Source organism: Oncorhynchus masou, chromosome 2, assembly GCF_036934945.1.
Source record: "Oncorhynchus masou masou isolate Uvic2021 chromosome 2, UVic_Omas_1.1, whole genome shotgun sequence".
NCBI classification, from domain to species: Eukaryota; Metazoa; Chordata; class Actinopteri; order Salmoniformes; family Salmonidae; genus Oncorhynchus; species Oncorhynchus masou.
Genome location: NC_088213.1, coordinates 39,914,016 through 39,929,364, shown reverse-complemented (window position 1 = coordinate 39,929,364; position 15,349 = coordinate 39,914,016). Strand labels below are relative to the sequence as shown.

At 44.8% G+C, this 15,349-nt stretch overlaps 1 protein-coding gene across 6 annotated transcripts in view; it reads left to right on the top strand.

Annotated features, from left to right (window-relative positions):
• The window catches only part of LOC135504769 (zinc finger protein 536-like), a 210,389-nt gene that overhangs the window by 85,084 nt on the left and 109,956 nt on the right, over positions 1-15,349 (top strand). For 4 of the 6 annotated variants that reach the window (XM_064923645.1, XM_064923638.1, XM_064923631.1 and 1 more), the window contains one exon: positions 6,503-8,763. In XM_064923645.1, coding sequence (XP_064779717.1) covers positions 6,504-8,763 — 2,260 coding nt within the window. In that variant the 5' untranslated portion in view covers position 6,503. Of the gene's footprint in view, positions 1-3,326; positions 3,790-6,502; positions 8,764-15,349 lie in introns of those variants that run through there. The other 2 variants (XM_064923660.1, XM_064923625.1) reach the window with 2 other exon arrangements.

Genomic DNA, 15,349 nt, shown 5'->3' with positions numbered 1-15,349 from the left:
TGAATATTTAAAAAGCCCATTTGCCTTGACAGAAGTGCTTTTTCACTCAAGAGCATATGGCTCCCCTACCTGTTTATTGGTCTCCCCTCATCTTCTCACAGAGGAGAGAGAAAATAGATATTTTCAAAGATATTGAAGAATCGTTCAATTAACAGCGGCGTGATGTAAAATAATTACTTGACTCTAATTATCCATACATTTGTTTTGTGTGAAAACTCCAAACTACAGTTGTGAGGAGATGGTAAGTACGTTGAAGTAGCACCCAACCCCCCTCTCCTCCCTTCCCTTTACAAAGGCTGCATGACTTGGCTTCAAGGCACAATTCGCATCCCCATGTATGCATACAAGCGACGGTAAATAGTCAGGAGTGTAAGGGATCGTTTTTTTTTTTTGAATTAGCTATGCAACAATTAAAGGATTCACAAACTAAATTGAACCTTGTCTCCGTCGCCTCCCGGTTTGATTTCAGCACCTGTCACAACAACAGCCCCTGTTCAACCATTATGCAAAACTTCCTAAGAACAGAACCAGCACGAGGAGGAGAAAACAGCAATTATTTCTGATATTCACTTATTTCAGGTGATATTGACATTTAGAGTTTAGAAGAAAAAAAGAAAAATGACCTGAAAGGGAAGAAAACGTGGCCTGGTTGACTTTGTCAACCGGCGCTAGGCAGATATGGTGTTATTTTGCCAACATTAAAGCCGCTCTAATGCCTGTGAAAGTGTGATGATGGGTGACTCACTCAGCACTACCAGGCTCCCTTTCTCATTTCCCACTGTAGAGTGAAAACAATCGCTGGGTTGATTGTACTGTTAGCATGTGCGCGCTGTTCTCTCTCCCTGTCTGCCTTTAAGAAACAGTGTTGGCCATGCCTTACCAGCGATGTGTCAGTGCATTCATTTTCCAGTGAGGAGTATTCAAATGCAGAAAGGCAGCCCAGGGGAATGATGTCAGCCATGATCGACCCTACACGGACAGCTTACACTGTGGTCATTGTTCGTTGGCCTTTCTCTGCTGTAGGGTAACCATGCGTGATCAGCGATTCGACCGTGACTACTGTAGGACATGGCCCGGTCCCCCCCCCCCATGACAGAGGGTTGGGAGGGGTAGGAGGGGAGGAATTGCACAGGACAGAATACAGACAATCATTTATATGTTGGAAATTCTTCCCCATGATCTAAAATCATTTACTTTTCATCACTTTTTTCTGCGCTAGTTTGTCCTCTGTCGTCTATCTCATCCATCTCCCTTCTTATTGTGAAACACGGTCTGGTTAACAAATGTTCGAGACAATTAATCCCCCACTCATCACAATGCGTAAAATCTACTGGCAGGAGTCTTTCCACACTGCTGTGACCACTATTGCAAGATATGCACATGAAAAAGGCACACACATCTGCTGGTCATCAGAATAATACCAGGAATGGTTAGCATAAAAGGAAGCTTTGAGCTTTTGGCCGGCTCCTGATGATGATGCGTCTGACCAGGACAATGAACTGTGGGAATTCGCTTGTCTCCCGTTGATCTTCCTCCTTGGCATCCCAAAAGCCTGTCAGATGCAGGGATAAAAAGACAGGCATTTTTCTTTCTCTCTTTTCTTTCTATTTTTTTTTCTTTCAGCGGAGGGGGGCCTCATAGTGATCTGTGGAGATGAGCTGAAAGCCGAACTACCTGTTGACAAGTCCTCTTAAGAGGCCTCAATGACATATTGTGTGGGACTACAGAGCAGAAAGGAAAGGCCCGGCTCGGTCGATTCATATTTGTCACCGTTGTATAGCGTTCAAGTTCTTATAGATAGAATTGTTGTTTTGATGTGTTGGTTTACTTCATTCGTACTATGTTATGAAGCTAGAATCTTGGTTCTTAACTCATAAGTTAGCGTAGTTGTTGTATGGGGTCTAGGGTATGACGTTGGAAGGAACGGACCGGGTTTATTCTACTTTATTTCACTTGTTGTGCTGGGAACCTTTCTGTTTTCGCCTCATTACAGCATGTAATAATCCAGTTCAGTCAAAGAGCATAGAGAGGAAGAAAAACAACTCCCTTTTTTATTGGGATAATTAGAAGCATTCCGAAGACCACCTGCAATAGACTAAACAAGCATGAGGAAATATTCATATTAGCTTCAATTTACTGCCATGCTTAAAATGATCCCAGCTATCTCTACTTGTGTTGGTATCTGCTTTCCTTCAATATATATATATATATATATATATATATATATATATATATATATATATATATATATATATATATATATATATTTTTTTTTTTTTTTTTTTAATACGCTTTCCTCAGAGTATGTAACATATGGCAAACACACTAATTTTCCATCCGATTGTTTTTCCCCCTCTAAATGCGTTAATGATTCGGTGCGAATACGATGGAATTTCGTTACTTTGTGAGTAATGATGGATTTATTAAAAGCAATGCCCTTCATTATAACTTAATGAGGTATTTCGTTGTAATTAGTTCGTGGATTCTTGTCAATACATGCCAAAATAACAAAGTGATGTCTTATTAATGGCTTTTCCATTAAAATGTCTCCTTATAAACCTAGAATCTGCAGTTAAAACAATAACAAAGTGGTCAACCTACCTCTGTTTTTATTTGTATTTTTAAAGGCTGAGGGATGGGCCTGGAGAATTGTAACCACTTTCAAAATCATAGACAGAGCTATGGATACAAGGACTGAACATCCATTATATCACAATGATAGTTTTAAACATGTTTTGAGGCTATACATAGTTTTTGTTTTGTTTTTTTACATTATATTGTTTACTAACATTCGGGTAAAACATTTTTGAGATATTTTGGGTTCTGATGATGTGCAACAGTTAACTAAGCTCCTGAGACATTTATAAGTTATATGATTAAATAATCAATTGGTATATAAAATTCATTTATACGTCCAAAAATGGTTGTAGCAATTAAGGATTATAGCTTTAAAATGTCCAAAAGGTTTTATTTGGCCTGCATTCAGTTGACCCATCAATATCACATCAAGCAATACTTCCAAGTGGTCTTTCATCAAATCCGAAACCTTCACAAGAGCACGTTTAGCCATACTCTGCTTATGTGTTTTAGCCTTAGAATATGCAAATGTCTGTGGTATCCAGTGTATACATCATTTGAGAATACTCAACCTGACCAAGTGTTTTCTAATTCCTTCAACTTTTGCATGCACTTCATAGGATCAGAGCACATGCTCGTTGCTTAGATAATGACACGGTACTGAGCCCAAATATATTCAGACAGAAATACACTTCCATTGTGTTAAAGATACCGTCCGTAATTAAGCTGTAGGTTGCAGAGCAATTTGCCCCCTGGGAAAAAAAAAGAAGAAGAGAAATCTGGTTATGTGCCGCTTTACTAAAAACGGTGAATATTAACCACAAACTGTAAAGAAGAGCACCACTGCACCTCTGTGAGAGAGTGCAAAAGGAAGTCTGGTGGCTCTGCAGGCGTCATTTGAGCCTTATCGTTAATGTAAGAGCATTGTTGTAGACACCAGACAAACGTTACATCTGTTTCGGGTTAGAGCAAGCGTAGACATTGCTACAGTGTGCTGTTTGGATGGCTGAGAGGTCAAGGTCAAGCATACAGGCGCACAGTTACTCAGGAGCTACTTGTAAACGCTATCTATGACGGCGAGAAGTTACGACCTGTGACCCTGTGAGTTTATAATGCGAACCACACAGACTTGAATTGCATACCTGTGCACAAGAGAAGGACACGTTGGATTACTGGTACTTACCCTGTAACAACGGGCACTACTTGCTCTATGTGAGTACATCAAAGTGTTTGCTTTTTTCGGAAGCGGAATTCCGTATGGATGAAATGAGACTGTCGTGATTACACTGAACACTCATTGTGTTGTTGTTCTAAGAGCATTGCTACCTGCATTGTTACACATAGAGGGCACTCTGATATTGAATTATTGTCAAAAGCAGTGCGTGCGTTCGTGCGTGCGTGCGTGTGTGTGTGTGCTTGCATGTGTGTTGATAGGATGGGGGGGGGGTGTCACATAAGAAATGCCCTTTTTAATCAGGAAAAAAATATAAAATGACTTGGGAGCAAGGGAAGCATATTAATGCAGTTAATTTGCATACGCTCGTCAGCAAGGATACGTTCAAAAAACAAACTGGATTTGTCAGTTCATTTCACATTATTCCATTGTCTATCTGCCTTTGTTATATGTTAAAGATAAAGCCGGAAATCAAATTGAAGAAAAGGGCAAGCTGCTATCTCTATAAATGAGCAACAGCTCATCAGTCTTGTTTGAATCATATATTTCTATGGCAAAAGGCAGCAGGCCACTTTCAAAAAGGGGTTCCGTCTGATATTGGCAGAGTTTGCAAAGGATTGTGGGTGGCACATTTAAGAGTCACTTCATTTTGTCTGGCAATGCACAATCCTTCTTAAGAGATCAGGATGAGAAAGTTGTCCGGGAAATGGTTTTATCCACCTGTGTATTCTCCCAACATTGTATTATGAAAATATACTCATATCAATGTCATATCGTTACAGTGTCACGTAGACATTTTCTGAATGCTATTTGCAATAGTGCGGGATAGTATATTCGTGTCTCAGTCACATGACAATAAGCTCATACAGTCGTGCGTGACCTCGTCAATGTAAGTAGGCGCTACATACATGAGCCATGCCCAGTCATCACACAGTCTACATAATATAGCCATTATATCCTTCAAGGGTTCATTTGATGGCCTTCTCCTTTATTACTAGACAATGATGGCAGTCACGTTCTAGAGCAGAAGAATGTATTCATAAGCAGACCTTATACATATTTTAGAGATAAGAGTCAACAACAACCAACAGTGTTGGAGGAGCGGTCGGCTGAGGAACAGCCAGGCCTCATAAGGCCTCCCGGCGTGCGTCAGCATTGTGCTTCACTCCCACATCCTCTGTGTCGTGTGTGTGTGTGTGTGTGTGTGTGTGTGTACTGTACGTGTGTAACGACGGTTTGATTCAAAGCTACGTTTTGTTTTGTTTATGTTGTTCTGTCTAGCCTCGTCGGTTGGTGGGTGTCTGGGTTAGCACTAGTTAGAAGCTGAGAGAGAGAGAGAGCGAGTTGTCCTTGAGCCCTGTGAAGTGTGTGCAGGTGCGAGAGCCTATAGGTTGGGGGTGTCCCTTTTAAAAAATATATATATTTTTACCTCTGTTTAAGTAGGCAAGTCAGTTAAGAACAAATTCTTATTTACAATGACGGCCTAGGACCAGTGGGTTAACTGCCTGTTCAGGGGCAGAACGACAGATTTGGACCTTGTCAGCTCGGGGGTTTGAACTTGCAACCTTCCGGTTACTAGTCCAACGCTCTAATCACTAGGCTGCCCTGCCGCCCCCTGACTTCACAGGAGTCTGGACATAAACTGGTCTCACTCCACTAAATGTGAACTCGTGTTATTCCAGTGCTTAGTCCCCGAAAGGAATTTTTATAATGATTATAATCATGTGTTATAGCACGCTGCCACTGTTACTAGGCAGCATAGTAATCAGCTTAATGAGATATTACACAGTGTTTTGTTGACCAAGGCAGAACTCACTTTATTGTGTCGGAAGCTTGACCCTGCCAGTTACAAGGGAAGAACACACCATTATCCTTCTTAAGAGAGGGGAGGGCATCACAAACAACCCGGCAAGCAAGAAGACAACAACAGACTCTGCTTGTGTATTCCCTTCAGCTTGACGGTGTATGCTCTGGGCCGTTGAAACAATTCTTAATGGCTGGGAGGGCCTCTGATACATTGGGAACCCATTCAATAACACCAACTGTTGTTTTCCTCCTCATTGGAAGCCATGAGAGGAGGGGAAACGAAGGCAAGAGCAAAGTGATTCACATCAAATGTAATGTGCCTCTTTAATGGAGAATTATGCCTAGACAAGTGTCGCAGTAGGGAGATAAGAGCGTGTGTTTACTGAAGTAACCCCTTGGTTTTAAGTGCTATTGTTAATATCATAATTGTAGCATTGCGGCAGCTTCATGACAATGGCATTGCTCCGTTTCATTAAGGCGTGTAATTGGAGGAATCCTGATAGGATGGGCCCAAGTAGCATAATTATGCAGCGCCCGCCGCGTTTACCGTGTATTCATTGCATCCAACACTGTGTTGCAGTTTGAGAAAGTTCGGAGAGTTACAGTCTTCCAACCACCAAGTGTGAGAACATAAGCTGCACTGAAAATCAAAAGAAGAAAGTGATATTTCGAAAGGCGGCAGGTAGCATAGCGGTTAAGAGCTTCCCCCAGGGCGACGAGGTGAAAATCTGTTTTTGTGCCCTTGAGCAAGACACTTAACCCTAATTCCTTCCGTAAGACGCTCTGCTAAATTACATCTCTATTTCTATTCATCATGCACTGACAATTTACTCTAGTACTTCTCCTTCTCTTCCGGTTTTCAGATTTCATAGCTCTTTTTTTAATGCATTGCTTATCAGGTTGATTGACTGTGGTTGACCGTCATGATATCCTTCTCTCTTACAGGATGGAGGACTCTAGTTTGTGCCTTGGTGTGTCTTCAGCAGTATCGGACTCTGACAGAGACCATCTGAGCAACACAGTGCTAAATGGCCGATATCCTATCAGTCAGAAGCTCCACCAGCTGACGGCCCAGCTGGGCCACGCCTTTCCTGACCTACAGAGCCGACAGCAGATCCCTGAGGAGAAAGCTGCCACCCCATTGGATGAGAAGAGCCACGCTGCCCTGGCCAGTCAACCAATCAGTAGTCAGATGGCACTGCTCGCCAACCAGCTCAACCGGGACATAGATGCAAGTGCCCTGGCCAACCTGAATGGGCGTGTGGACCTGCAGCAGTTTCTCAATGGGCAGAACCTGGGCATCATGTCCCAGATGAACGACATTGAAGACGATGCCCGTAAGAACAGGAAGTACCCGTGTCCGTTGTGCGGCAAGCGATTCCGCTTTAACAGCATCTTGTCGCTGCACATGCGCACACATACAGGTGAGAAGCCTTTCAAGTGCCCCTACTGCGACCATCGAGCAGCACAGAAGGGCAACCTCAAAATCCACCTACGCACCCACAAGCTGGGAAACCTTGGTAAGGGACGCGGCCGCGTCCGTGAGGAGAACCGTCTTCTACATGAGCTGGAGGAGAGGGCCATCCTGAGGGACAAGCAGATCAGGAGCAGCAGCCTCCTTCAGCCAGCCCAGCCCCTGCAGCACCAGCCACACCTTGGCCCTCAGACCCAGCAGCAACAGCCTGGCTCTGCTTGTGGCCTCCTCACCCCCACCAGCCTGGGAACTCCAGACTCCCTCTCCCAGCCCTCGTCCTCCCCCAAGCCGGCCAGCGCCCAAGATGACCAGGCCCTGAACCCACCCACTGGATTCCGCTGCACCTTCTGCAAGGGCAAGTTTAAGAAGCGTGAGGAGCTGGATCGTCACATCCGCATCCTGCACAAGCCCTACAAATGCACCTTGTGTGAGTTTGCTGCCTCGCAGGAGGAGGACCTGATCAGCCATGTGGAAAAAGCCCATATCACGGCCGAGTCAGCTGCGGGACAGGGTGCAGCTGGTGGCGCTGAGAAGCCTGCCAACGAGTTCCGATGTGAGGTGTGTGGCCAGGTCTTCAGCCAGGCCTGGTTCCTCAAGGGCCACATGCGCAAGCACAAGGACTCATTTGAACATGTCTGCCAGATCTGTGGTCGTCGCTTCAAGGAGCCCTGGTTTCTCAAGAACCACATGAAGGTCCATCTCAATAAGCTGGCCATCAAGAGCAAGCCCCCAGCAGAGGACATAAACGCTGTCAACACCATGAACAGCATGGCCCAGGAGGCCCATGCTAACCTCTACTCACGCTACATCTCTTGCCTGCAGGGCGGCTTCCTATCCCCAGACAAACAGGGTCTGAGCGAGCAACACCAGATGCTGGCCAAAGCCGGCATTGCCATGAAAGAGAAGGAGATGCTGGGAAAGCTGCTGGGCCCAATGGCAGGGATGGGCCATGGTCTTGGCGAGGGGGAGAAGCGCTCTCTCCTGGGCTGCCTGAACCTGGTGCCCCCCCTGAAGTCCAGCTGCATGGAACGCCTCCAGGCGGCTGCCAAAGTTGCAGAGATGGACCCACTGAATAGCTATCAGGCCTGGCAGATCATGGCACGAGGCATGGCCATGGACCGTGCCTTTATGCCCAAGGAGCAGCACCATGAGCAGCACCATGAGCAGCACCATGAGGAGATGACCAATGCTGCCGGCATGGCCTTCACTAAAGAGAAGCATGACTACCCTATGATGTGCTCCAACGATGGCTCCAAGCAGAAGCAGCACAGCGAAGCTCTGCATGGCTCGAAAGCCGGCAGTGGAGCCATGATACCCCTGAAAGACGACGGCGTGGGCTTCGACAGCCACCGTGACTTCATGCCTCATCATGGCGGCCATGGCCTGGGCCTGGTCCACGGCCTGGAGTACAACCACCTGACTAGCCTGAAAGAGAAACCCACAGAGTGTCCTGACTGTGGCCGGGTCTTCAGGACCTATCACCAGATGGTGGTCCACTCTCGGGTGCACAACAAGGAGCGGCGGCCCATAGAAGAAGCCATCCAGCAGCAGAACAACACCACAGGACTGGATGAGCGGCGTGGCTCGGCCAGCGACCCCGAGTCCCAGTCCATCAGCAGGTCCACCACCCCTGGATCCTCCAACGTGACGGAGGAAAGCGGAGCCGGAGGAGGCCACTCCCAGACCGGCAGTGTCCAGGACGACAGCCCACACCCTTCCTCCCCATCCTCAGGTACGACTAAGTCATTACCCTGAATATCTATCAATCCCATAGTCACATTATCCTTACGATCAGGACTTATTCCAATGTGTTCTTCCTTATTTATATACGGAGGACACGTAAGGGTGAGACATTGTGTCCGAAGAGGGTAAGTCCTTACACAAAGATGAGTTGGTTGATGGCTGGCACGAGATCTCGAACATACGCCATTTGCTTTGACATCCCTTCTACACAACACTGGACCCTATAAGGAGTCCACTTAGACTGGAGAGAGAGGGAGGGGTCCGGGGGTCGGGGGGGGGGGGGGGTCAGATCAAAACTGCCTGTTCAAAAAGCCCACCACAAATCCGAGCTTCACATTCCGTGCATAACTGGGATACTTAACGCCCATGTTTGAATACCCGTCAAACACACTCACACAGCCTGCTTCTTTCTATAGGATACTTTCTGCACACTATTTTTACTCGAGAGGGGAGGCCTGTCTAAACACACAAACACACACGAACACACAGACACACGTTGAGTCACGCACTCGCACAAAACAGCCGTACGAAGACGCTCGACTCCCATGACGGAGTTGTGACTTGTGTCATTCACACTGGCACATAGAACACAGACGCAAGAAGGGCTTTATAAATACATCTGAGACGTTGAGACACAGTGTACTAGTATGTGTCCCCGTGTAACATCAGTCAAGACGACGAGAACGGGCCAACCGTATTATGAGTGATTAAAACATCTCCTTAAACGTGGGAGGGAAAGCGATTCCACCGTAGCCAAATAAGAAAAAAGTAGATAAAGTGTACGTTTAGCAGGATTAAGAGAGGCTGTTCCTGGTGATTAGAGAAGTTTTAAAGGTAACTTTCTCATTCCTCCGGGTGGAACACCACAAGCTAAGCGGCGCACCCGCTTAATTAGGCCATGACTATGCGATAATCAGTTGGTTTAAGCTAAACAAGACACTAATTAAAGATATACATATAAAGCAGGTCATTTTTTTTTGACTTCATTTGCGGAGTGAAATGTTCTTTTAAGCCGTTTGGGGGAAAAAAAGTGGCTTATGCTTAAGGCTCGAAGTAACTTAATTCCAAGAGTACAGACAAAATTGTTTATTTATTCACAGTAGCAGAGAGTCCTTATCATCCCAATGTAGTGTGATGGGTTTGAACATGGAATGGGCTATGTTTATTTTAATCTAAGAAATAATAACAGACAACCCCCCCCCCACCCCAATTAGGAATTAATGAAAACGAGAGTGAGATAAAAACATATTTTCTTTATAGAGACTATTAAACATAACACTTTTCAATGGGGGGGGGGTGTATATGGTGCGGAAGTAATTATCTTCTGAATTTTAATGCAGGAAGTTGTATTTCTTTTTCTTCGGGTTCTCAAGTAAATCAGAGAAATGTAGCTCATGGCATTTAGTTAACTTTAGAAGTATTTACATATGTGTGATGTGAAGAACTTCCCCATCTTCAAAAACTTGAAAAATCTCTGAAAAGATCATGTTCTTACAAATTTTGCCAATTGAAATTCTATTTACAATAAAACCTACATCAACTGAAATATTTTGGGTATTCATGTCACAAAAAAACTAAGTTGAATATCACACATGCACAGACTCTCTCTCTCTCTCTCTCTCTCTCTCTCTCTCTCACTGTATCTCACTCTCTCTCACTGTAGTCCTACCTCGTCTATCAGTGCTCTCATGCCCTGCCTCCTCCTCTGTCCCTCTCTGAGTGCTGTGATGGAGTGTGATAGCCAGCTTAAACCCCTGTGTTTCTCCACCATACAGGGGGATGCGGGCATCATGCCATTTCCCTCCTGCTGGATCTAACGGGCCTTAAGGTTGACCTTGAGGGCCCCCACCTGCTTTTTTGGGGGGGGTTGTCTCTTCGTTTGGGGCTGACATTGTTACAGGTCCAGCCTTTTAGCCTGGTTATCTCTCACAGTCTCTCCATTCAGACACAGTTCACCGGCTTTCTGTTGTGAGACTCAGGAAGCTGTGTAGACACCACTCTGTGTAGACACCACTCTGTGTATACACCACTCTGTAGACACCACTCCACCGCAACAACAGGGTCAAAGAGGAAAGAAACACTAAAGATGTACGACTGTTAAAAAAATAAAAATAAAAATAAATGAAAGGGTTTTGTTTTGTTGCAGTCTGTATTTCATTACTGACAGCACAAAGCCCTAAAAGTGTTTCTTCCTTCATGACATTGAGTGTGATTCATATTTGGAGCTTTGGGGCACCTAATTTAGAAACTGAGGTGTGTGAGAAAATGTCTCTGCAGCTAATGTGGAGGAAGGTGCCATTTGTGTGTGTGTGTGTGTGTGTGTGTGTGTGAGTGTGTGTGTGTGTGTGCGTGTGCGTGTGTGTGTGTGCGTGCCTGGATGTGTCAGTGTTTTTAAATTAACAGGATGTGGCTGACTATACCTCTCTGTTAGTCTTAATATTGCACTCTTGCATTTTTGCTTGTTGAGAATTGTTTGTATTTTTATTGTAAGGCACTGTGTGTGTGTGTGTGTGTGTGTGTGTGTGTGTGTGTGTGTGTGTGTCTTGAAAACATTGCTAACCATCACCATACCGCCAACCTCGTAACCACCTTCCCACTGCAATTTTGAGTTAAACTTGAATTACAGTCATCAACAATAACATCTCAACTGTGAAAGAAGGTCGAGACAATCTCCTTCGTCTTTGACACTGCACTTGTTTAAAGACTTGCTGAAAAAAATGTCTGCCTCAGAGATGTCCTTCAGAGACCTTCCTTCTGTCATCCACAGTAGTAAAACCGTAAATGCTTTGTGTTTCATAGAGACGTCAGAACCTTTTGCCCCTTTTTCATTAGTACGGTTTCCCCCCCCAATCATCTCTTTTATTTGTGTTATTAGGCTGACAGATTGGTTTGACTGTGGAAGGAATCTATTGCTTCAGATTTCAGAGTTCTCTAGTCTGAATTGGGCTTGATGAACAAGAATGTTCCTACTTGATAGTGTCTCTCTCTGAATGCATCATGGTGGGCCTCAGAGCGACAGGCCCTGCAGAGTGCAGGTCTTAAACAGAGGCTTACCCTGAATGGCGGAACAGAACCCATTGAAACCTGATGTAATACTATGTAAAGCAGTGCTACCAGTGTGTTGTAAGATGGGGGGGTATTTATGTTCACATCCATTGTAGATTCTAAAATGTAAGAAAAAAAGAGAGATGGAGAGATTAGGACGAACTAAAGGCAAGTTTAAAGTTGTTTCTGGTTGGGCCTCTTACAGACTATGAGGATTCCATTGGTTGCTAGTGTGAGGTAAAGCGTAAGTAAGCAATTCACTGTTATAAAGGCTCTGCGTGGTCAATCCGACGTCTGCATTGGCCGTGCAGCATTTACGGCGATACGTTCTCTGCAGAAGTCAGGGCATCCATACTCCTTGCGCTTTGCGGAGCAGCGCAGAGCTGTTGTGAAGGAAGTTGTCAAGGAAGTGAGTTTGTGTTTATACAGGACCTCCCAGCCCCACCTACCATCAACCAATCACCGCATTGTTACAACATTTGGGAGGTGCTTAGCGATGCGGCTCGGAGCTCAATTTGGCCTCTGCGTGCCTCAGGAGGCTCCGCAATTGCGGCACACCCTCCACACGGAATCTCTGAGCACATTTTTGGATTGGCAATATATTGGCTCTTAGTCTACACCTGTCGTATACGAAGCAGGTGACAAATACAATTTTACTTGGGCTGTATGGAGAAATAAAGAGAGTTAGAGACAGAAAGAAAGAGAGAGAGAGTGAGGCGGAGAGAGAGACAGAGAAAAGAAGAGGAGAGAGTGAGGCAGAGAGACAGAGAGAGACAGAGAAAAGAAGAGGAGAGAGTAAGGCAGAGAGATAGAGAGAGAGAGAGAGAGGCAGAGAGACAGAGAGAGACATAGAAAAGAAGGAAGAGAGGCAGAGAGAGAGAGTGAGGCAGAGAGACAGAGAGAGACATAGAAAAGAAGGAAGAGAGTGAGGCAGAGAGAGAGAGAGAAAGAAAGAGCAAAGGGAAGGATGGCAACCAGTTGATGACAATGACTTGCTGCTGAGAAAGGAACGTACAGTATGACCATGCAGCTACTCAGAAGCTGGTGTCATCAGACTGTAGAGAGAGAGGGGCTTTTCTCAAGGCCTCGAGCAGGAGCACCTCCACTCCACCCCTCACTCCCACCTCTCCGCTCCGGCTACAAACCTACTGCTCCTTTTCTCTGGAGAATCCCCCATGTCTAAATATTTTTAAGAGGAACAGCATTTTAACGTGGCAAGGATTAGTCATTTATCCCTAGGTCTTTACAGCTCTCAAACATGGAGGCAAAACGCTTGCTCCATACAAATTGGAATTGGATTTGCCGACTGACGCCTTAGGTTATAAAGCATGGATATTCATCTAATTACGTAATTACAATGGGGGGTAATTACACATGCAGACTTACTGTTACATTGTAATTGCTGTGTAATTAAAGCAAAAATAACTAGAAGTGTTCAGGCCCAAATTGATAGAAAAGCTTGGCGAGTGTCAAAACGATCGCTCTCTGAACCAGCTCTACATCTGTCTGCGTTTGTCTCCGTGGAAACCAACTCCGATTTAAGATTGCTATTCAATTCCACCTTAACTGTCATACTAAGACGTACGTTCTATCCGTCTCTCGTCATCTTTCTAGCCTAAGAGGCAAGACTGCGACCTCTGTTCAGAAATATGAAGTGGCGACCAAGAATGTGACCAAAAATATAGAAGTGAAAGGAGAAACAACTAAGGGCATTTGTGTCGTGCGGTAGATCGCATTGAAATTGTGATTTAAAAGGCCAGTGGTTGATGGTTAGGTAGAGCTGGCCTGTGAAACCCCAGCCATGTGTCAGATGGAGGAGAGGTTGGCATCTTCAAAGGGCTGGAGCAAGTACGGCCAACTAAACAGGTATCTGTGGGATCATCGAGAGTCTCCGACAGTACATTCTTTCTCACAAAGATACCGTTCCTCTCTCCCAGTCAAGCCAAACCTTTGAAATGAGAACAGTGTTCTGTGTGTGCGTGCACGTGTTTTTTTTTTTTTTTATAGCTAATTACGGGGATATTTGGATGAATTATGTCAATGCCTTCTCCCTGTCTATCTCTGTCCCCCCTCCCTCTCTCTCCCCCCCTCTCTCTCTTTCTCTCTCTCTCTCCTTCTCACTCTCTCTCTCTTCACTTATTTCTTTCTCTTTGTAATTGACATCCGGTTCTCTTTTCTTCTCTCTATTTTTCTTTCTTGATCTGAGAACTTGCCTGCTTCAAACCTGTGGTATAGCCGCTCTTTTGAAGACTAGCGCCTCAAACTGGCATGTCATATCTGTATTTTTTTATGTGTCACAAAACTCAAATAGATGTCATTGTGTGCGAGGCGAATTGATTACAGAGCTGTATTTCAGTACAGTAGGTCAGGGTTCTGGTGTCTTTAAGTGACACAAGTTCTATTCACCAATTGTCAGTGTGCTCTACTGATGAACATGTCGTGGATAAATGTAGACGTAGTATTTTTGTACATGCTTGCACAATATAAAAGGGCAATTTATTTCACTTCGACGACTCGTTCGATTTCTCTCCCTTTTTCATACTCACTGTCTCCATCTCTCTCTGTCTGTCTCTCTCTCTCTCTTAGACTCAATTTGTAAATATTACCCATGGTGGGAATAAGCTAAGCCTTTTAGATATTTAAAAATTACAATTGTATTCCAAAGTGTATTTGAAAGAGCAGCAGTCGGTGTCGTTTTCTCTTGCTCACCGTATTCCTGGGTGGTTATCACCGGGCAGTCCTTATGAAACATTCATCAGGCTGTTTCATGTCTTAATGATCACGTTAGGATTCCCCACTTGGTTATGGAGCTGGAGCAAAGAGATGTGCTGTTAAGAAAGAAAGAAAGAAAGAAAGAAAGAAAGAAAGAGAGAGAGAGAGAGAGAGAGAGAGAGAGAGAGAGAGAGAGAGAGAGAGAGAGAGAGAGAGAGAGAGAGAGAGAGAGAGAGAGAGAGAGAGAGAGAGAGAGAGAGAGAGAGAGAGAGAGAGAGAGAGAGAGAGAGAGAGAGAGAGAGAGAGAGAGAGAGAGAGAGAGAGAGAGAGAGAGAGAGAGAGAGAGAGAGAGAGAGAGAGAGAGAGAGAGAACTCCCTGCATTATTCTAACCACTCTTTAATTCACATCTTTGCCAAAACATTGCTTGCCTTTCTCCTGAACAAGGCTCTTGGCACGTCACACATTTTCTTCCTCGTTCTCCCCATTTCTGTTTTATGTTTTTATAATTAAAACATAATATTTATCTTTCCATAACAGAAGGCTGCCTTACTGTGGTAGGTAGACCGTTTGAATATTAATATTCTACATGCTATCTCCTCCGGTGTCTGAGGAAGTGTCATTGGTAAAATAGTGAAAGTGAAGGTGACTCGCCCTCTGTTCTGTCAGAGAGCTGGGAACCAGAGCAGGGTTGCAAAGTTTAGCTGATTGAACATGGAAGAGATTGTGAAGAGGTTTGACTAAATGAACATGGGGGGGGGCACGTTGGGGGAAGGCATCATGCTGTGTTTACCTCGCCACAGTCCGGATGCATAGAGTA